This window comes from Hibiscus syriacus, unplaced genomic scaffold (genome assembly GCF_006381635.1).
Source record: "Hibiscus syriacus cultivar Baekdansim isolate YM2019G1 unplaced genomic scaffold, ASM638163v2 tig00111098_pilon, whole genome shotgun sequence".
Taxonomy (NCBI): Eukaryota; Viridiplantae; Streptophyta; class Magnoliopsida; order Malvales; family Malvaceae; genus Hibiscus; species Hibiscus syriacus.
The window spans coordinates 1,221,577-1,242,938 of NW_024062983.1; the positions used below are offsets into that span (position 1 = coordinate 1,221,577).

General features: G+C 36.1%; 2 protein-coding genes across 3 annotated transcripts; one reads left to right on the forward strand and one right to left on the reverse strand.

Moving 5' to 3' along the window:
- Positions 1-1,326: 1,326 nt before the first annotated feature.
- On the forward strand, positions 1,327-13,786 carry LOC120153151 (kanadaptin-like). Of its 2 annotated transcripts, none has more exons than XM_039165149.1 (12): positions 1,327-1,775; positions 1,861-1,946; positions 2,590-2,669; positions 2,844-2,899; positions 10,352-10,400; positions 10,917-11,063; positions 11,356-11,451; positions 11,660-11,773; positions 11,887-12,020; positions 12,156-12,397; positions 12,741-13,547; positions 13,698-13,786. In XM_039165149.1, exons 1-12 carry the CDS (start codon positions 1,447-1,449, stop codon positions 13,745-13,747), a joined length of 2,190 nt encoding a protein of 729 aa, XP_039021080.1. In that variant the 5' UTR covers positions 1,327-1,446; the 3' UTR covers positions 13,748-13,786. The 2 variants fall into 2 exon arrangements, with proteins under 2 accessions (XP_039021080.1, XP_039021081.1); XM_039165150.1 differs by having other exon boundaries at positions 1,604-1,775; positions 2,598-2,669.
- Positions 13,787-17,135: 3,349 nt separating this feature from the next.
- Positions 17,136-19,794, reverse strand: LOC120153152 (rhamnogalacturonan I rhamnosyltransferase 1-like). The gene is made up of 8 exons (XM_039165151.1): positions 19,354-19,794; positions 18,949-19,016; positions 18,776-18,864; positions 18,509-18,674; positions 18,120-18,409; positions 17,831-18,035; positions 17,602-17,756; positions 17,136-17,484 (listed from the first exon to the last, which is right to left on the reverse strand). Exons 1-8 carry the CDS (start codon positions 19,670-19,672, stop codon positions 17,238-17,240), a joined length of 1,539 nt encoding a protein of 512 aa, XP_039021082.1. The 5' UTR covers positions 19,673-19,794; the 3' UTR covers positions 17,136-17,237.
- Positions 19,795-21,362: the final 1,568 nt, after the last annotated feature.

A 21,362-nucleotide genomic window follows, 5' to 3' on the forward strand; every position in this document is an offset into this window, starting at 1 on the left:
ATGCTTGATTGCTTTAACAAAATTGGATTTTGGTAAGTTACATAAACATGAGAGAAAAAGGAACTTACAAGTTTGTTGGACAGCAACAACATTCTAGACTTTTGGACGAACACCACCCTGAACAAGTTTCTCTTGCATATTTTTACAGTCAATAAAATTATATCCTATTTCAGGAAGCTATCAAGTTATGCATTCTTCACGGATATGGTCCATATGAAAAACAAAGGAGAAATGAAAAAGGAAAAAGTGACCAAAAGCAAATGGAATTAAATATAAGGGACCAATAGCAAAAAGTAAAAGCACTAATCAAACAGAACTCTAACCATCATGTATTAGGCATTAGCTCTTCCTCTGATCAAATAATATCTTCACCAAAAGAGCACTTTAGCTTCGGCAAATAATGAACTTAAATCCGAATGGCAAAATGGGAAAACAAATATCTTAAATGAGATGTTTTAAACCTTTTCCTGCCACTTTAAGAATCAAAGAAGTGCATGCCTGGATTGCAGGCCAGAAATCCTAGCCACTACTGACATCATACCAATGACAGATTATTGTTTCAAGCATAATTTATGAATCGTACCGGACATCATTAGCTTCTCGAGCTTTGCTGAAACTAAAGTCATCTCGCCTAAAACTGAAGTTTAAATTATATTATTAATCACTTAATTATCTTCTCACTTTTATTTAGTTTTTGTTTCATTTTAGTATATTGTCGTTAAGAACTTAATATGGGTAAGTTACATCATTAATCATTCAATTATATTCTCTCTCTTATTTTGGTACTAAAGTTTAAAAATTTTCAATTTAACTACTCATCTTTCAAATTGGTCATATTTTAATCACTCTAATTTATTTTATTAATAATTTTGTGACATGACATTTTTTAATTATTTTATTAATACAAAATTGAAAATAAAAATTAATTTGAAAGTGAGAGTGATTAAATTAAGAGTAATTTGAAAGTTAAGTAATTAAATTAAAAAAATAAACTTTAATGATAAAAAATAAGAGTGAAAAGATAATTGAATGATGCAATTTAGCTATAAAAAGTGTCACTTGCAAATCAGCCGTTAAGTTTTTAACGTTGAGGTACTAAATGAAACAAAAACTAAATGTTAGATATGATTTTGAAAAAATAAAAAATTTCAGTACTCAAACAAATCAAAAGTAATAATTTATGTATTAAACACGTAATTTACCCTAACTAAAATCATGTCGACATACATGTCCTCGATTATAAAATAATTTTAATTTTTAATTACACACGTTTTAGAAATAAGTATATACAATACAAGACCACCAAAACCGACCCTGTCATTTTTGGTTTGGTCTTAATACTTCGACCCGTAACCCATTCATAGATCCGCCTTAACATTGCTCGCTGTGCCGCCTTACTCTCAAACTTCTGCAACTCCTCTCCTTTCGTCTATCTTTCCCTCAACCATGACTGTCACGATGGGTCCACCGCCTCCCCGGAATCCTAATCGCTCCACCGAACCCGAACCGGTAGCCGAAGAAGTATCCGAACCCAATACAGCCAAAACCTCGATGGGTCCTCCGCCACCATCTCCTCCCATAAACCCTAACCTGCAAAATCCCCAAGACGAAGACAAACAGTCAAACTCAAATACGGAACCAAATTCAATTGAAAGGCCATTGAATTTAAAGCAATCACCTGTGCCTTACACAATCCCTCAGTGGAGTGGACCTCCTTGTTACCATTTCTTCCTCGAGATGCTTAAAGATGGCTGCATCGTTGACCAATTTAAAGTGTAACTGTTTTCACCCTTTTAATCCTTCATTCTTATTGTTTATTTTGGGGGGGATGTTGAAGATTTGTGAAATTTGTTTGTGTAGGTATGAGAAGGGAGCTTATATGTTTGGGCGTGTTGATATCTGTGATTTTGTGCTTGAACATCCCACTATTTCGCGGTTTCATGCTGGTAAATCTTTTTTGCGTTGTTAAAATGGAAAAATGAGTGGATTCCAAATAAAAGGAGCAAGATTTTTTTTGGGTTTCCTCCTTATTAAGTTCAGATCATTAAGGTTATGGTTACGTGGAGTTACATATTTAAAATTCATTGTGAAGGCTATCAAACCTTATCCTATTTTAGTCCTTTCACTGGCCAGCAAAATGTTAATCTTTCTGCATCTCATGCAATATAGCTTTTCTGAGTTGAAGTCTTTTGTCTGCTGTTTATAGTTTCTACTTTATAATAAAACCAGATTAAATTGACTGAAATGAATAGCATCTTTGGCTTGTGAGTTGTGATATTGTTGTGAAATGATTAATCAAATTTCTCTAAAATGACCAACTCTGTACCCTCTAGAAGCTAGAGTTGTCATAGATTCCATGATAAGTGCATTTTCTGGTTTCCAATTTACTCACTTGTACAAGATGGTGTTTTTATGCTACATGTTGTAAACCTTTTTTTCTTCTTCTCTTTTTTATCCTTGTAAATGCTATTATTAGACTGTTTGTTTCATTTCAAATATCTATGGTTTATGCACAAATATTAAATTTGAGGACTGCTAAAGTTAATGGTTTTCCTTTTGTTACTTTTAATTGTCATTTCTCTTTACTAGTGCTTCAGTTTAGGAGTAGTGGCGAGGCCTATCTTTATGATCTTGGCAGCACGCATGGAACTTCTGTCAATAAAAATCAGGTATTACTGTCCAACTTTATTATATTTGTAACATGTTTTTCCGTTGGATTTTCTGCTAAGATAGTAACACGTTTAGAAGGTCAACTTTCTGCTTTGTAGTAGGAACTTTGTGTTTAGAGGCCTATCTTTATGTCTTGTGCTTGTGATATCATGCTGAGTTTTTCCCCATCTTAGGTGACTAAAAGGACTTATGTGGACTTACGTGTGGGTGATGTCATTCGATTTGGCCAGTAAGTAGACTTTTGCTTGCCCGTCTTTATTTGCTCATAGCTTTATTTCTCCAATTTTCTTTTAATGCCATTTGTTTGTTTGATTCTCCTTTTGATTTTCCTTACCCATTTTACTGTTATCCGATGGATATATGTGATATCAGTTGTAGAGCCAAAATTTGATTGAGGATATACATTCTGAGACAGTAGCTTTATCTGTTTTATAATATTTGATTATTTATAAAATCATGTCGTTGAAAATGAGAGAGGAGACAGTTCATTCCCCACTGGAATGATCTGGTCGGCCTTCATCGATAACCTTAGTAGAAGAGTTTCTAGATCTTTGTGGGAACGCTTTAAGCATCATGGGAAGGTTTGCAGGGTGTTTATTCCCTTTGTGAACAGAAGACCGAGGTACATAAACTTCACTTTCGCTTTTGTTCATTTCGAAAGTCAGTAGGATCTGCTGAACGCTATTCAGAAGACGAATAACGCGACGATTGATGGGAGAAAGATTTCAGTAGAGGTGGCAAAATATCAGAAGTCCCAGTTGAAGAAAGGCTCGATTGTTGCTGCTGATGGTAGGTCAAAGAATATGGAAGTTAGAGAGGCGTTGTTCAACAGGTTTCATGATGGAAGGTTTTATAGGGATTCTCTGACAGGTGTTAGAAGTTCACTAGTGGATCGTCAAGGTAAGAATATGGGGGAGTTGGGAATGTAAAGAGTAGTTTGAATGTTTTAATACCCAGAGAGAGATTGGATCAAGAAGTCATAAACAGGTATTCTCAAAATGTGTATGATATGGAGTTCATTCAGGAAGCTATTGTTAATGATGGTTTTGATGCGAAAGTGGCCAGATGGGGTTATTCAAAGAATGCTTGTATTATTGTGTTTTCGTTGTTAGAAGAAAGAAGGAAAGCTTTGGAGGAAAGAATTGAAGATCTAAAAGTGTGGTTTGACTGGCCAGTTTTGATTTCGATAGACGGGTATGTTCCGTTAGCTTTTTGTTCGATTTCATTGATGGGAGTTCCTCTGAATTGTTGAAGTGATTTTTAGAAGTTTGGCTGAAAGGTAGGAATCAATGGTGGATATAAAGGAGGAGATGCTTCAGAAGAAGGATTTTCAGGTAGCTCAGCTTCTCCTTCGTGTGGCTAGTCCCTTTGATATTCCATCGTCGGTGACAATTAATACTAATGGAAGGTCTTATGTGATCAAGATCAAAGTTTAAACGGTGGAGAATTATTTTCCCGAATTGAACATGAGAGAAATAGAGGAGGAATCGGAGGATGAATCGGAAGAAGGCTCATCGGATTCTTTTCAAACCGAAGACTTCACTAGGCATGAAGGTAGGGAAGCTCATCAGTCAGTAGGATCGTCTCAAGAGAGGGTGGAGTCTTGGCTCTAGGATAATCTGACAGGTGGCAGCGGAGGAATGTCAGCGAGATCAATGTTTCAGGGGATCGAGATAGGGAGAGGGAGAATCGAGGGAAGAACACAATGATTACGTAGCCTCCATGCAACAGATTTTGTCGAGGGATGAATTAACGGTTCGTGCGGTGGGGGGGGAAAGAGGGCCATTAATGCCTTTGGGCCGGGTAATTATGCTAGTTTAGATGATGGGCCTGATCAGAATGGTTTGGACCAGCATGGGAAAAGAGATTCTCAAATTGAGCTGACGAGGAGGCATAGCTCTTTAAAACCACCTAGAAGGAGAGAGGGTAATCGCAGTGTGTCTGGGCCATTTTCAGAGGAAACTAAAGGCTTGGAAGAGATCAACACAATTTCTCAGAAGAAGATTTCTTCTAAGTTTTCTCCTTCTAACTCAATCATAGGCGCAACGCAGGGAGTTGTGTTTCAGAAGGAAAGAAAGATAGCAGATTCTTCAGGAGGGGTATATTGAAGATCCAGAGGAAAAATGTCGTGGGTGATGAAGACCAGTCTTCCTCTCGTGCTTCCCTACGTAGGTCAGAGGAGAAGGACGGGGCGAATGCTCTTTGGAATGCTAGCAATTTCTTGGGTATCACCTTTTGGGGAGGGAAAAAGCCTTGGTTAAAAAAGTTACTGCTAAAGAGAAAGTGAAGGGTATTGGGTAAGAGAATGAAGGCCCCCGAGTGAATAGGTATCTTTTTATTTAATTTATAATGTCAAAGTTAGCTATAATACCGTGGAACATAAGGGGTCTTGGAAGGAAGGAGAAGTCAAGAGCGGCGAAGAATTTGATATTGGAAAAGAAGCCATCTTTCTTATTTATTCAAGAATCGAAAGTGGATTCGGTGAAACCCGTTCTTGTTAGAAGGCTCGAAGGAAATCTGTTGCGGGGTTGCATCTGGTCTCCTGCAGAAGGGGCAGTGGGAGGTTTAGTCACATTGTGCGATGAGGAGGTGTTTAATCTGCACTCTAAATATTTACACATTAGGTTTATGGCTATTATTGTCAATCTAAACGGGTTTTCAGGTCTGATTTGTCTTATTAATGTGTATGGACCGTCTGTTTGGGGGTGACTTTAATGCGTATCTATCAAAAGAAGAGAAATTGGGTGGTCCTCAGAATGGGTTTTCAATGAGTGTTCAGTGAGTTTATTCATCAAGCTAATCTGAACGATCTTCCTTTGGCTGGAGGTAGTTTTACTTGGAGCAATAATAGGGAGTCTTCGACCTTTGTTAGGCTGGATAGGTTTCTGGTTGATCCTCGGTTTCTATTAGCCTTTCCGAAGGTTAGACGGTCTTTTATTGCCGAGATCCATTTCATATCATAACGCCATTTTCCTAGAGAACAGCGGGGTAGATTGGGGACCTAAGCCTTTTAGACTATTAAACTATCTGATAGATGAAGACGGTTTTAAAGAAATGATGGAACAGGAACTGAAGGAGCTTCAAAAAGGAGGTAGGAAAAAAAGGAATTTTCAGTGTTTTAAAGGGGTCTAAAGCAACTATAAAAAAGTGGTTAAAAAATAGGCACCTTGATCTGCCTGGCTTAATTTCTGACATGGAACGTTCCATCCATGATATGGAAATGGCTATACAGCAGGGGTCCTCCACATTTACAATCGAAGATGTTGCTAAGGCTAGAAAGGAACTTTGGAAGTTATATAGGAAGGATGAGCAGATTTGGTTTCAAAATTCTAGAGTTAAGTGGTTTTTGGAGGGTGATAGAAATTCTAGATTTTTTCATCAGTGTGTGGCGAATAGAGGGAGATTGAATTTTATCAAATCTTTGAAGGTTGGTGATGAGTTGATTTCGGACCCTGGGAAAATAAAAGCTTGTGTGGTATTTTTTTTAAAAAGGTGTACAATCTGGATAATACGATTGATAGGGGTGTATTCGGTTCGGTTCGGTTCAGTTTTTTACCAAAAATTGAACCGAACCGAAATAAACGGTTTTTCAATATTTAAACCGAAACCGAATGGTTAAAAAACCGAAACTGGTTTTTTCGGTTCGGTTCGGTTTTTTAAACGGTTCGGTTCGGTTTTTCGATTTTTCAATGAAAAAATCACTTGAAACTATAAATTTAAAAAAAAAAAATTGTCTATTCGGTTTAATATGGAACAAATGGGTTCCATATGGAAAACCCGAACCGAATCAAAAGAATGGAGGCTTTAAACCGAACCGTATAATGCCAAACCGAACCGAACCGTTTTACTCGGTTCGTGTCGGTTTTTCTGTTTTCTCGGTTTCGTTGCTCAACCCTAACGATTGAGGTGGAGGATATGGACATGAATTTCTCTAAATTGTGGCGCAAAGCTCTTTTTTAGAGAATCAGTTTACAGAGGAAGAGATGTGGGAGGCTATTGTCTCTACCGACGACAATAAAGCCCCTGGTCCAAATGTCTTGAATATGGGTTTTTTAAAGAAGTTCTGGTCTCAATTAAAAGATGATATTGTAAGTTTTTTAAAGACTTTTTCAAGGGGAAAGAATGGGAAAAGGGGGTTAACCATTCTTTTATAACCCTCATCCCCAAGAAGGTAAATTCGGCTAGTGTGGAAGACTATAGGCCTATCAGTTTGGTCGGAGGACTATAAGATTTTGTCCAAGGTGCTGTCTAGAAGGTTAAGGGTGTGCATTGATTCGATAATAGGACTTTCTCAGCTTGTTTTTATTTCGGGAAGGCAAATATTGGATTGTTCGCTGTTTGCAAACGAAGGAATCGACTATTGGAAGAAGAAAGGTCGAAAAAGTATTGTTTTTAAGGTTGACTTCAAAAGAGCTTATGATTCAGTGAATTGGATTTTTTTGTTGAAAATAATGGAAGATATGGGTTTCAGACAAAGGTGGTGTTCTTGGAAAAAAATCTTGTATATCTTCGGCATCTATCTCTATTCTAGTGAATGGGTCTCATTCGGAGGAGTTTTCGATTGCTAGAGGTCTTCGTCAAGGTTTTCATCGTCTCCGCTGCTATTCAATTTGGTGGGAGAAGTCTTGAGTTTAATGCTGGCTAAGGCGGTGAATGTTGGGCTTTTTAAGGGTTTCAAGATTGACGACTTGGATAATTCCTTTATACTGTTACATTTATAGTTTGCTGACGACCTTATCAATTTCTGTAATGCAGAGGGTGGGGAATTAAAGAATGTGTTTAGGGTTCTCTCCTTGTTTAGTTGATGTCTGGGTTACAGTTAAACCTGTCCAAAAGTAGAATTTTTGGTATTAATGTGGATGTTACTGTTTTGAACGAGTGGGCTGTTTCGATTGGTTGTTCAGTGGGTTCTCTTCCGTCAGATTATTTATGGCTACCCCTTGGAGCAAGGAAGAGTTCGGTGGCTCTTTGGGAACCGGTTATTCAGAGGTTCTATAAGAAGCTTTCGGGTTGGAAAGCAACTTTCCTCTCTTGTGGGGAGGGTGGTATTGATTAAATCAATTTTATGCTCACTGCCTATTTATTTTTTGTCTATTTTCAGGTTGTCATCTTGTGTCTTATCAAGGCTAAATTCGAATATGGCGAATTCTTTGTGGGGAGGTTCAAATGATAAGAGAAAGATCCATTGGGTCAACTGGTCGTCTTTTTGTAAGCTTAAGGATATAGGCGGTTTAGGGATTACTGATCTTAATTTGTTGAATAGAGTGCTCTTAGGCAAATGGTCGTGGAGATTTGCAAGCAAATCTAATTCGTGGTGGAAAATAGTGATTTGCTGCAAGAACGATGTGGATTCGAGGGCTATTTCAGTCGAGAGATTGGATTTTTCTAATGCTTCTTGGATTTGGAAAGGGTGGTTAAAAGTTGCTTGGCTGAGGATGATTTTGGGGATTGTCTTGGAAATCATTTTCGTTTAAAAGTGGGTAAAGGGGATGCTATACTCTTTTGGCATGATGTTTGGGTAGGGAGTGTGCCTTTAAAAGACCGATTTCCAAGGATGTTTGTTCTCTCGATTAACAAATGGGAAAGAATTTTTGATTTCAGAAAACAAAGTCAGTCAGGATGGTTTTGGGACACCCAGTTGAAGAGAAACTTTGCAAACTGGGAGTTGGAGCTTTGGCTCGAATTAAATTATATTCTCTGCAATTTTTATGTTGATGTTTCTTTGGAAGATTCTTCTGTTTGGACAAGAAATGGAGGAGCTTATTCTGTTAGATCTTGTTTAAAATTATTAAATGAGAAAGAGAATGTGGATCTGGCTTGGTCAAACCTTGTTTGGCTTGGGGTGTCCCCTCTTTGGGTGGAAGTTTTTGTCTGACAGGTTTTTCGTATGAAGGTAGGAGTTAAAGTTGAGCTGGTGAAACGTAGAGTCCCTGGGATCGTGGAAATCTCTTCCCCTGTGCGGTTGGGCTCTAGAAACGGTTTCTCATTTGTTTGTGTCTTGCTTGGTATTTTGGAAATTATGGTCCATTTTTTAAAGATGTGAGATGTTTCTTTTGCTGTTCCAGAAAGACTGGCTGCTCTAGTTTCAGTTTTGATGCTGCTGGTGCCTCGCTCGAAAATTTGGTTGTTTATTCCATGGGTTATTTTATGGTCAGTCTGGAAGTATAGAAATGAGATTATTTTTTAAGGAAGTTAGACAACAACTGTTGTTTTTCTTAACAAGGTACATACTGGTTTCTTGGTTCTTGGCGAAATTTCCTGCTGTCCCAATTCTTTTCGACTGTCTTGTGGGTAATCCTGCTCTAGCTGATTCATGGGTGTGTTGTAATAAACCCCTCGCTAGCTCGTTGTCTTGGTACCCTCCTCCTAGGGTTTCTTCAAGGTAAATGTTGATGGGGCTATAGATAAGTTTTGGACTAAAGGGGGAATAGGTGGTTTACTAAGGGAAGAAGATGGTACGGTGTTGGGGACCTTTTCTGAAAGTGTTGGGTCGGGCCCTCTAATTTTGGCAGAACTGTTGGCTATCAAAGCCAGTTTATTATTCTTCATGAATTCGAATTAGAGCACAAGGGGAAGGCTTATTTTGGAGAGTGATTGCAGTAAAGCCTTAGATTGGATCAAGATTCCAGGTTCTTGTCCTGCTTTATTTATTTCGTTTGTGAAGGAAATTGGGTCTTTGGTAGTAGATAGGAATGTTATTGTAAGGCATGTGAATAGAGTTGTGAATTGTGAGGCGGATGAATTAGCTCAGATAGGAATTGGGTGAGCTTGTGTTTTTGGTTTTTCTAGGAGGTTTATTTCTGCTGTAAGGTGTTGTTGTTGTAATGGACATTTTGTACTGTTTTTTCTTGGTTGGTAATCCTCCTTCCAATGTTTGTCGAGATACCTTAGTGTTTTGACGGTTATGAAGGGGGTTTTTAACGAGGCCTCCCTTTCTTATAAAAAAATGATTATTTCAGTTTTATTTTATAATATTTATTAATTATTAGACATATGATAGATGGCTAAGGCTAGGGCTATCAAGTACTTTTAGGTTATTAGATAGTTGTCTTTAGGGTTTAAATCTAGTTTTAGGATTTAAACTTTACTTGCAAGAAAGCAAGACCGTATAAATAAGTTGTCGGCTTTACACTTTACAGCCTACATAACTTATTATTATCTTTGAACTAATAGAGAGACACTAGAGGTTTTCCATAACCCAAAGTTTTCTTGAGTTTCATCTCCTTTCCCATTCGTATTTAATTCATAGTTCCATTGTTTTAATGCTGTTTTTCTTCCTACCCCCATCATATTCTGATGTGCATATCTGTCTCTTGTCCCTTCTAAAGGACTATCTGGCTTATGCGGTTATCCCTTTACTGTGGTCTACATAATGGTGGGAAAATTGATATAGAAGACATAGTTTCTTCACTTGTAAATTCATCAGTTATTTTTTTTTGTAGACACACAAATATAGAAGGGGTGGGTGGGTAGAAGGGAGTTTGCAGATGATGCATTTAAGTTTATGTAGGTTTTATGTTTAGTAACTTGGGTCTCAGTTTGCTCTAAAATTTCTAAACGTTTTAGTGCTTCATTGATCTGACCTTTTATTTTGCGTTAGTATTTTCATGTTTTACTTACGGAAGGAAAAGGAAGATGCCATAGCAGGTTCTGATGGATTTTTTCTCATTTTTATTTGTAGCTCAACACGCTTGTATATTTTCCAAGGGCCATCTGAGTTGATGCCACCGGTAAGACTTCAGCCTCTTTTGGTTATTTATTCTTTTATTTGATATTAATTTCAATTTTGGGGTTGAAGTGTTTGACAGATAGAATTACTTTTTTTCACTTTAAGTGTTTTGTTTGTTTGCAAATCTTTTCTTTATTGGAATTTCCAGTTTCTTATCTTGCCATCAAATGTGATCACATGTTGGTTTTTGTTTTATGAAATCTGGTACAACATTTCATTCAGGAGCTTACTTAATTATCACCTAATTTGACTGGGGCCAATTTGTTATATTAACCTTTCAGTTATCATATTATTTATATTACATGACATCTTTTCAGGGATATGTTATGATGGAATGCTTTATTGGTTATATGTTTCTGGATTATAACCTACTTTAACATTATGCTCTAGTCTATTCTTCTATTGCAAGAACTAGAAAGAAATGCAGCAGTGTTTTATTGTTTTGGTCATGAAACTTGTACTTCGTATGTTCTTTATGAGATTGTCTTTATTATGTTTGATTGCTGTTGTGTTATAGGAAAAAGACTTGAAAGTCATCAGAGAAGCTAAGATCCGAGAAGAGATGTTTGACCGGGAAGCTTCACTTAGACGAGCAAGAGCAGAAGCATCTCTTTCTGATGGTATCTCATGGGGCATGGGAGAGGATGCTATTGAAGAAGATGAGGTTTGTACTACTTGGAAACTAACATAATGCTTCTGTAGTTTTTTGTTTATATTATATGTGATCAAAACAATGCTTTTATGAAAATATTTGAACTCTTTCTCCCAAAATTTGACTGATTGCAATGGCACAGGTGTTTTTCTTTAGGATCCACTTCATTCCATCAGCTATCTAGTTTCACTTGATGGCCACGTATTTTTTATTTCATACCTTAATTTCCTATTGTTTTCACGTAAGACTAACAGATGATTTTTGTTAATTTTATTTTCTACTTATTAATCATTTGGATATCTAGGATGATGCTGATGAAGTGACTTGGCAAACCTACAAAGGACAGCTTACAGAGAAGCAGGAGAAAACCCGTGATAAGATAATAAAAAGGACTGAAAAGGCAAGCCCTTTTTCTTTGACTTCTTATGAATTGAATTTAGCGACACATTTCTTTTCCACATTTGAGGTGTTTGTTTTAGTTGTCTAAACTTTTTTTCTAGATCTTTAGATTCAACTTTGAGATGTCACTTTCTGATCTATTCCGTGTTAGTGTTTTTCAATATATTTATTTCAATTATTATTATTATTGCAACTTGTTCTGGATATAGATTGCCCATATGAAGAAAGAGATAGATGCAATACGAGCCAAAGACATTGCACAAGGTGGGTTGACGCAAGGCCAGCAAACTCAGATTGCTAGGAATGAACAAAGGATGACACAGGTATGTTGAAAGTTATGTGGATAGGAGTCTGGTGCATTTCTGTTGGATTATATGGTTTGATTGTGAAGAGAAGTCGAAGAATATTTTTGACACAAATCTTATAACTTTGGTAGATACTGGAGGAGCTTGAAAGCTTGGAAGAGACTCTAAACGACAGTATCCGTGAAAGCATAGGTGCACGTGCTGGAAAGATTTCTCGCGGTAAGCGAAAAGGAGGGCCAGAGGATGAGGAGGAGGACCTTGAAAGGTAATTGCCATTTGTTTTTCTCATTTTTCTTCTCTTCTTTAAGTATATCAGAAGGACGTGCCTCTGGTTTGTTCTTCAGTTGACTTACGAAGCTAGATAAATATTTGATGCTCATAATGATTTTTGGTTCTTCAGTGATGATGATGACTTCTATGACCGGACAAAGAAGAAACCCACTGTGCAAATAGTTGGTGAAACCCAGTCTATTGAAACCGCTGATAGTCTTCTTGATAAGAGAGAGGCCATCACAAAAGAAATTGAAGACAAGAAAGAGTTGCTGTTGAGTGAGAAGAATAAAATGGCATCAGAAACTGCCTTAGAAACTGAAGCTGGAGATGCACTTGATGCTTACATGTCTGGGCTTTCATCCCATCTAGGTGAGTTCTTTTTAAACTACAATATGTGTCTCTCTGTATGTGTATATTCCTTCAAGCTTATAAAATATGCAGAATGCTGATGGTGGAAATAGTTAAACATTGTCCTTTAACTTATTTCTCAGGCTTCTTCTAATCGAACCTTTTGCTACTTTTTCCTTTGAAAGCAAAATAGAAAAAGAAGCCTTAGCATACAAAAGCAAAAATGTTTTCCAACAATTAATGAATAAACTACCGAGTCATGGATAATACAAAAAGGAAGAACTTTTACTTGGCAATCTAATGAAGCCGAGAGAGTAAGTAGTGAAATGCGTGTAGCCAACTAGGCTGATTCTTTCTCCATCAGTGCTTGATAGGACAGTGCAACTTGAGAAGGAACTTTCTGCCCTTCAGACTGAGTTGGAGCGGATCTCCTACCTGTTGAAGATTGCGGATCCAATGGGAGAAGCTGCTAAGAAAAGGGATATGAAGGCACAAGTACCAGCACCCGAAAAGTCTAAACCTCCTGCAGCTGTTGTCCAGAAGCAGACTCAAAAGGAACCTAAAAAAATCAGTACATCTACAGAACCAGTAAATTCTCCCATGCAGAAAGAGGGAATTGCAGACGTCTCTACAGAATCAACAAAGAAACCAGAAGAGAATCTTGTTAGTGATACATCCGAAGGGAAAAAGGCTATCAATACCAATGCAAAGCCACAGTGGCTTGGTGCTGTTGAGAACAAGGAGATTAAAGAGTCAAATCAAGTAATAGAAGTAGATACAAGTAAAGTTGATGAATTTGTCGACTACAAAGATAGGAAGAAAGTACTTGGAATTGTTGACAATCCACAGGTTAAAGAGCCAGGAATTGAAACTGCTGCCCCTGGTCTGATTATAAGGAAACAGAAACAGGTTGAGAAACATGAAGATGCTGGTAAAGCGTCGGATCAATCTACGGCATCCTCTACAGGTGCTGAAGAAATTGCGCAGAATGCTGTGGCACTGTTACTGAGGCACACTAGAGGGTACCATGCAGATGATGAGGAGTTGCATAAAACCCCTGATCTGTTAGCCAGAAATCAATCTAAGGAGAAAATGCCGAAACGAGTGCTTGGACCTGAGAAGCCTTCATTTCTTGATAGCAATCCTGATGAAACATGGGTTCCTCCTGAAGGTATTCATTTTAGTTTTTGCTTAGTGTCAGTGAACCAGAAATTTGGGTTTAGCCGTAGCATCTGTAATGTGTACTTATGAATGGATCACAACCTGATTCCATTCATAGGAATTGTAGTGTTTTTATTTAAAAGATTTATGTTCCTTGCAGGGCAATCTGGTGACGGGAGAACTAAGTTGAATGATCAATATGGGTACTAGTTATGCTTGTCCTTATATCGTTTGAGTTGGAGGTGCAACGCTGTCTTAGAAGTGGTGTGCCATTCATGGCTTTGAAGATACGGCACCTCCGCATGTGGGGACTAGCATAGCGGATTCACCACTTGAATTGGATAAATCTTGATTCCCATGGAAGAACATCCGGATGTTCATTCCTTGAATGCCTTTACTGGGGAAATGTGTAGGAATGAAGAGAGAAATTGGAGATAAAATTGGTACAAAGGCATGAGCTAGAACATCATATAAAATTGCGGTTCTCTGCTTTAATGCAAGATCAAATATGTTATATGTGCCAAATTTGTTCAATAGAAAGATCTAATTTGAGTTTGTACTTTAAGTTCTGCAATGATCAAACCATAGCACATCTTCTCCTGCCCGCTGCTCAAAAAAAATTGACCCGATCTAATCAACGATTTCTGTAAGGGAGCCTCTCAGGGTTGCGTGCTCCTTATCTTCTGGCACCAGTTGAATATCTGCTTTCGCCGCCTTATGCTGATGACCCATGCTTATCAAGCTGGTTGGATTTTGATTTGGGTCACTGATTCGACCAAGTTCATTAAAAAATTAATAAAAATTATGAAACAAAAACATAAAGCAAATAGTTCTTTCGTTCAGGCTATAAAAACAAATCCGTGTAAACTTGGTTTGGTGTTTTGTCTCAACCGGATAATGCTTAGGCTCTATCACCTCTGTCCAACTCTGACGAGCACGCGGGTGCACCATCGTTCACATACATTGGCGAAAATAACTTTTGGATTTTTCTTAGTTTTATATAATTTTTTAAAAAAAAATTAACAGCACTTTAATGGAAATTTTGAATTTTTTGGGAAAAAAATTCTTTAATAAGTTCTATATAAAAAAAATTATTACGACTTAAAAAAATATTGACATCACTCTTTTAAACTCGAGCACCGAAATTCAAATTTTCTGATTTTGTCTATCTTAATAAATACAGAAAAGGTACCCCAAAGCATATGGGTGTACCCGAGTCCAATGAACCTAGCAAGAGGAAGCTTACTGCTTTTGTTAGTAACTCTTTTGAACAGAAAAATGACCACATGCTTGCAGAAAAATTTATCGACCGTTGTGAAGTTATGAATAATAGCTGTAGCTGTGAGAGTGACGTTGACATTCCATCAATACCCCGAACTCAACTGAGTCATACTTGGGTAAAGCTGCTCCTTTTAAAGCATTGGATCGTACCACTGGGCCAGTTAGCATACACACACTTTTCCTACTCACCGAAACGAGCCTGCTTCTGATTCTGAGAACATGGCGTATAACTTGTTAAAACCGTGGCAAATGAAGAATGGTAGCTATAAATTCATTGAAAACTGATATTCACAGTTGAAGTTTTTCCTTCGATGAATATGGAGGAAAATTATTCGTATAGGATATGCAGGGTTTACCACGCATGCATGCTTTGTTATTTAAATAGTGGTTGATGTATCATTATTGCCCTACATCGGTGCTATTACGATAGAGGACCGCTATTTAAATCCATGATCACTCTATCTTCCATTTAATTCCCATATGAAAAGCTTTTGTCTTTTCTTTTCCTTTTGGGTTCGAATTTCGAATGACATTTCTTATGCCATTGTCGGTTGTCTTCTCTATTTTCTTTTACTATCTTCATCACCATGTGTGCGTTCAGGAGTTTTTTTTTTTTGCTGTAGATCATATGTTTGATGATTTTGCATTTTGTAATCTCATGAAGGAGAGAATATTTGTGAATTTAGGTTGTACGAGGGAAGGGAACAATGTCCTTCAAACTCACCTAGCTTGTCCATTTTGAGTTAGACAATTATTGCTTGCATGAGCTGCAAATTTAGATTCCCAACAGTAGTAAATGCCTAAATTATGTTTCAACTTTGTGATTTTAAGATTTGAATTTATACATGCAGGGATGAATGGTAACAAAGTGTATCGTTCTAATTTTAATCCGTAAATTGTTTAGATCAAAATTGTTTTTATGCGATGCCATATTATTATTTTAATTAAGTCAACTTTTAAATTTAACGATAAATAATCAAAACAAAAATAAAATTAGTGTTGAGTATAGTTTTTTTTTAAAATTAAAAAAACAGAAATATATAAATAAGTGACCAAATAGATAATTTGTTTAATATTATATTATAGTAGTATGTTGTAGTTGACAGATTCTTGGATGTTGTAACTGAATAGAGTTTAGGTGCATAATAATCTCTTCAATTGAGTATGATCAGTTAATATTGGGTTCAAAATTATATTAACAATCTCAAAAAATATTTTAACGTATTTAATATATATAAATTAATCAACGGGGTTGGTTGAAGTTGTAAGCAATTTGATATCTCTTACGCAAGATCCCAGGTTCGAGTCTTTTGTGTATGTAGAAAATCCTCGTTGAAAGACTCACTCATCAAAATCAAGTGTGCGACCATAAATTAAAATATCTAAATTAGATTAAAAGTATTATATGTGTTTAATTAATATTTTTTTAAAAATTAATTCAATAAAAATAAACTATGACACAATCGTCTTCATCTTATCATCTCCATCATTAAACCGTGGAAAAGAATCAAAGACACAGGAGCTTGAAGTCGAAGATGGAACTTTCTCATATCCAAGAAAAATGCATTTAAACAACTTCAATTTTAAAATATTTTTCGTATAGCCACTAATATTTATTTATTAATTATTTAATCAAAGTTAAATGTTGTATAAATTTATATAAATATTTAATTTAATTTTGGGTTGTTGGATATTCATGAAAAGTTTGAAACTTCATAGGGAATAGTGCACTTTGAGGGGGTAGGACGTGCCACACATGGCTTTGACTACTTAGTGGGATTTGGGTGATTTCTTGGATCACCCCGCAATTACCAAGTTTTGATTTTTATCAAAGTTTCCAACTTTCTTTCTTGGATCACCCCACAATTTCCTCTATTTCTTCAACTCAACCATCCAAAATTTTATGTATTTTAAAGAGGAGTGAGACTTCTAGGGATTTTGAATTCTCCAAAGTGGAATTTCTTGGTGCACGAGTCGTTTTCCATTTTTTTTAATGGGAGTTTATGTTTTGAACAATGTACTGTAATTTCTTGGAATAAAATCCGTATATAATTATGTTTCTTTTGGCGATAATACATCAAAAAATGTCTAATTCTGATTTTGATGTATTTTTTTTTTGTATCTGATCTATTGATCGACTAATCCAAATCGGATACTACAGAGGAAGGGCGATCCTCCCAACCCAGTTTGCTCCATTCGCAAACGGGATTCGAACCCAGTTTGATTATCTTAATGCTAAGCTAATTATAAAAAATCTGCCAAGTTTAATCTTGGGAACCATGGTCCATGGCTGAAAATAAAAAGCAATAGCCTAACGAATACAAATTGGGATCTGCATTATTTGAGAATGTTTGATAATAAATACGTATTTTAAGTACAAGTGTAATTGAAGATCATACTTTAACCACCGTTATTCACCTCATCTTCTTCTCAAAGGTTCATCCAACAGTTGTAGACATTCATGTGGATTCGAATAAAAATATTCTTCTTTTTTCGGTCTATCCGGAATAACGACCCGTTTGTTCGGGTTTCCCATTCTATTCGAATGAACTTCCTTCAGGGTATCGGAGAACTCGTCCCAGCTTAACAATCCATTTTGGTATTGATCTATTAACTTAACTAGAAGTTTTCGGTCTAGTAAGATAGTTTTCTTGAACCCCAAGAATCTGGAACGTGTTAAACAGGGAAATCGCCAATGTAAATCAGACCAAACTCGATGCCATCGATATGATATGAGCTAAGAAAAGAATGGTGAAGTGTAAATTTTAGGATCGATATGTTACCTCCGATGGCCTTCGACAACTTTGGCCATGTTTCCATCATATGTCGGAACAAATATATCGCTTTCTATGGCGACTAGATAATCCAATGCTGCCATTTGGGATGAGTGGTTTTGGAAGAATTTCAAGTCCGATCGAAGTAGAGTCTCCTTTCTGACCTGTTTTACAAGAAATGCCGATTGTTAGGGCATATACATAAGCATTGTAGATGCATAAACTACAGTTTACTGACCAAATTAGGAAATGCTTCTGCCAGCGGAGCCATCCGATTTGCGCCACCATAAATTTCTCCAGCAGCAACGTAAATTTGGACGTTGCGATCAATACCGAGGGCTTTTAATACTAGAGCTGTTTCTTCTGGTGTCAAAGGGCACAATCCTTCTTTCCTTTTCATTTCTGAATTTATTATTTTTTCCTTCCACCAGGGATAAGCATACCTGATAGCATCGGATTCGCCGTGATTAGTGAAGGGCTGACAAAATTTATAGTTATTGAAACAACAAACAAGCATAATGGCTTACCTCATTCTCGTAAGTTCTTCCTCTTCCTCGCTGTTGCAGCCGTGAGTGCAGCCGGAAAAGGCCAACATGTCCATTTCATATCGGAGATGAAGCACGAGAAAAGGGCCTCTCTCCCTTAAAATCTTGACAACTTTTCTACCCAATTCCTCGATCTGGGAAGTAAATCTCAGCGCATTGAAATTTACACGGCAGCGCAACTTCTGAATCTCGAGGGGTAGTTCATTATTTGCAAGCCGAGTATCGGTTTTATTCAACTGTACAACTTTGTGCTTTCGCACAAGAGGAAGAATCTGCAAGCAATAACTCCAGAAATTAGCTGCAATTCAATGAATAGTAAACAATTCCAAGCCACCAAAGCTTATTACATCTTCAAGCTATAGAAAACTAACCTGATGAACATAATAAGAAGCATCGGACCAACTGACGGGTTGCATAGAGAGGAACATTCCTTGATCAACCCGTTGCTGAACTCGAGGTGGTAGTTCCTTCAATATCCGAACCTCATCCCTCAAGGAAGTAATGAAATGTTCAACATCGAAAATGTCCTTAAACTCACTGATATCACGAACACCAATTAGACGACCATGTTGAATTTCAACGCATAATTCTAAAACCTTTTAGTTGTCCATAAACAAAGATATATAAACAACATGTACCTAGGATCATTCCAGAATGAGGTTTTATCTAATTCCGGGACAATAAGCGTGACATTTAGGTATCTGGCAATGGCAACCATGTCACAAATCTGCGAATAGAATCAGGAAACGAAACAAAACAGTTAGCATCTGAACAGGAAAGTTACGAGAAGAAAAACCAATTATCGACTTACAGCGGCTCGCATTTGGTTAAGTCCTCCATTGCAGGAAACCATAAGATAACCATTGTTCTTATATAACCCTGCAGAAAACAGTCATCAAATAAGAACAGTAATCATAGACAACTTGATAGCGAAAAATATAAAGCCCCATAGAAGCAAAAGATTCACAGGCAAATTAACATAAGAAGCAAAAGATTTGTTAAGGACTTAAAAAGGCATCTTTAGCAAAATTTGGCTGTTCAGGAGAAAAGGAAATACTGCAGAGAAACACCAATTATAGAGCAAAAACGAAAGTTGTTGAAATTAATGATGGCATACACAAGAAATTGCAAATTAAAATCACATCAGATGGGGAAATGGGATATCTTCATTTACATAGAAATTAACATTGAAACAGAGAAACCTTGGGAAACTTACTTTTGGGAGGAAGGATGAGTTTTGGTGGAATAGAAGACAATTCAGGAACCAAAGGCAATTCAGAATCAGATTGAGTGAAACAAGAAGGCCAACCTTTCATGAATTTTGGACCAAACATTTCTCCCAGTGTCATCAATTGAATAAAGCAAGTCCATAACAAAATTGTGGTTAATACCCTTAACGTCCATAGCTTCATTCTAGGCCTTGAAACCATTGAATTCTTTAACTTCTCCACTTTCCCTTCCCCAAAGATCTTAATCTTCATTTCCCACTGTTTCTTGTAGTCACACTTTCCACTTGTTTCTTCTAGTCTACACATTTTAAATTATCCCTTCTCAACTCATAAACAACAAATACTTGAGTTCAAATTTCCGCTCCACTTGATCCAAAATTCAGGCTTTTTAATCAAATATAATGCATAAAAAAAAACTCCCTGTGAAACTTCAGGTTCTTTTTGTAACAAGATGAGGTGATTTCTGATAATTTTAACCAACTTAATCACCAACTCCTTGAATCTCTAAACTTCCCTTATAACTAAACTTTTGCATTAAAAAATTAACTAAAGCCTAAGATTCTTTGGAACAACTAAACTATAATTTCACCTAGAAACAACAGCTCCACCAAGCTTACCAAAAGCAAAACTTGAGAAAGAAAAAAGAAACTCAGATTTAAAAAAAAAAATCACTTGTTTTGGCTAAAACCTCGTCAACTCTCCACATACATTACCAAAATAAGAAAAACCCAGAATTTCTATGATTCCGTTTCAACTAAATCTCCACTAACTTTCCCCCAAAAAGCTGTCTTTCAAACCGATCCAAAAAGCTTGTTTCTTTAGCTTACAACAGAATGCTAAAAATGGGGAAAAGCTCATTGAGGTTCATGCATTTTCCGGTGAAACTTCCGACCAGATCCCGGCAAGGTCGATGCCGGTGAACTGCTCAAAGAGAAACCAAAGTTGTGAGCTTGAGAGAAAGAGAAATGAGAGAGAGAGAGCGACAGGAAAAGGTGAGCTTTGAGTTGTGATTTAATAGATGGCAGAAGCTAAAAGCCTGCGATTAAGGCATTAATGTGTTGTAGGATCTTCACTGCTGTTTGTTGACAAATTAGGATAATATTGTTATTAAATTTTAGCTGCAATATTATACAACAATAAAAAAGAGTATATCGGATTTTAATTGATTTAAATTTTCAAATTTTATTTTTAATTTAGAGATTAATAAGCTCATTTGGTTCATTGGTTGATCTGTTTTGTTTTATATTTTTCATATTGTTTTTATATTATAAAAAAAAAAGCAGATTCTTTCAAAATGTCGGCGTATGCCATGCACAGTGTATACATTATATTCACTTTACAATCTATAAATATATATAGATCTTAAAATACAAAATAATATGCTTGCACGATGAAAATGCTTAATTATATATTTATAATATTAACATTTAATTATTACATAATCTAATTATATATAATTTCAAAGTCTATATTTTTTAGAAAAAAAAACTATAAATATATCAAATCCAAGTCAAATATTATGTAATCTATATATCCTAGATTTTTTATTAGTTTTGATTTTATCTGGAAGGTTTCAAAACAGAAGTTTGGAATTTCTTTCAAATATAACTTTTAATAGTAATAATCTTTTATTTGACTTTTAACTGTGAAATTATTTATTTGCGGTCGAAATAAAAAAAATGAATATTAAAAAATTAGTATACACGTGTGAACAATTATTTAGAATAATTAATTTTAAGTTTACAGTAAAATATATAATTGTTTTCAATTTTTTTTAAAGAAAATACCATTTTAGGATTATATATTTTTTGAGATTTTATTATTACAAGATCATTTTTATTTTATTTTTCTTATTGAAGCTAGTGTATAAGAAATAAACTATTTAATCCAAGACAAATATCGGTAAACTATCATCTTTTTTATTCTTCTATATTTTGTTTCATCAACATTGCATGTAATATATACGAGATAGAATGTTTAATTTGGTTGAGTTTTA

What these genes read in the sequence shown, in the direction of transcription:
- LOC120153151 (XM_039165149.1), top strand. Translation starts at nt 1,447, where the DNA reads ATGACTGTCACGATGGGTCCACCGCCTCCCCGGAATCCTAATCGCTCC. An exon ending in ATGCTATTGAAGAAGATGAG is followed by an intron (nt 11,064 to 11,355) that starts GTTTGTACTACT and finishes TTGGATATCTAG; the next exon opens with GATGATGCTGATGAAGTGAC. An exon ending in TAATAAAAAGGACTGAAAAG is followed by an intron (nt 11,452 to 11,659) that starts GCAAGCCCTTTT and finishes TTCTGGATATAG; the next exon opens with ATTGCCCATATGAAGAAAGA.
- LOC120153152 (XM_039165151.1), bottom strand. Translation starts at nt 19,672, where the DNA reads ATGTGTAGACTAGAAGAAACAAGTGGAAAGTGTGACTACAAGAAACAG. An exon ending in TTAACCAAATGCGAGCCGCT is followed by an intron (nt 18,865 to 18,948) that starts GTAAGTCGATAA and finishes TTCTATTCGCAG; the next exon opens with ATTTGTGACATGGTTGCCAT. An exon ending in CTTCTTATTATGTTCATCAG is followed by an intron (nt 18,410 to 18,508) that starts GTTAGTTTTCTA and finishes TATTGCTTGCAG; the next exon opens with ATTCTTCCTCTTGTGCGAAA.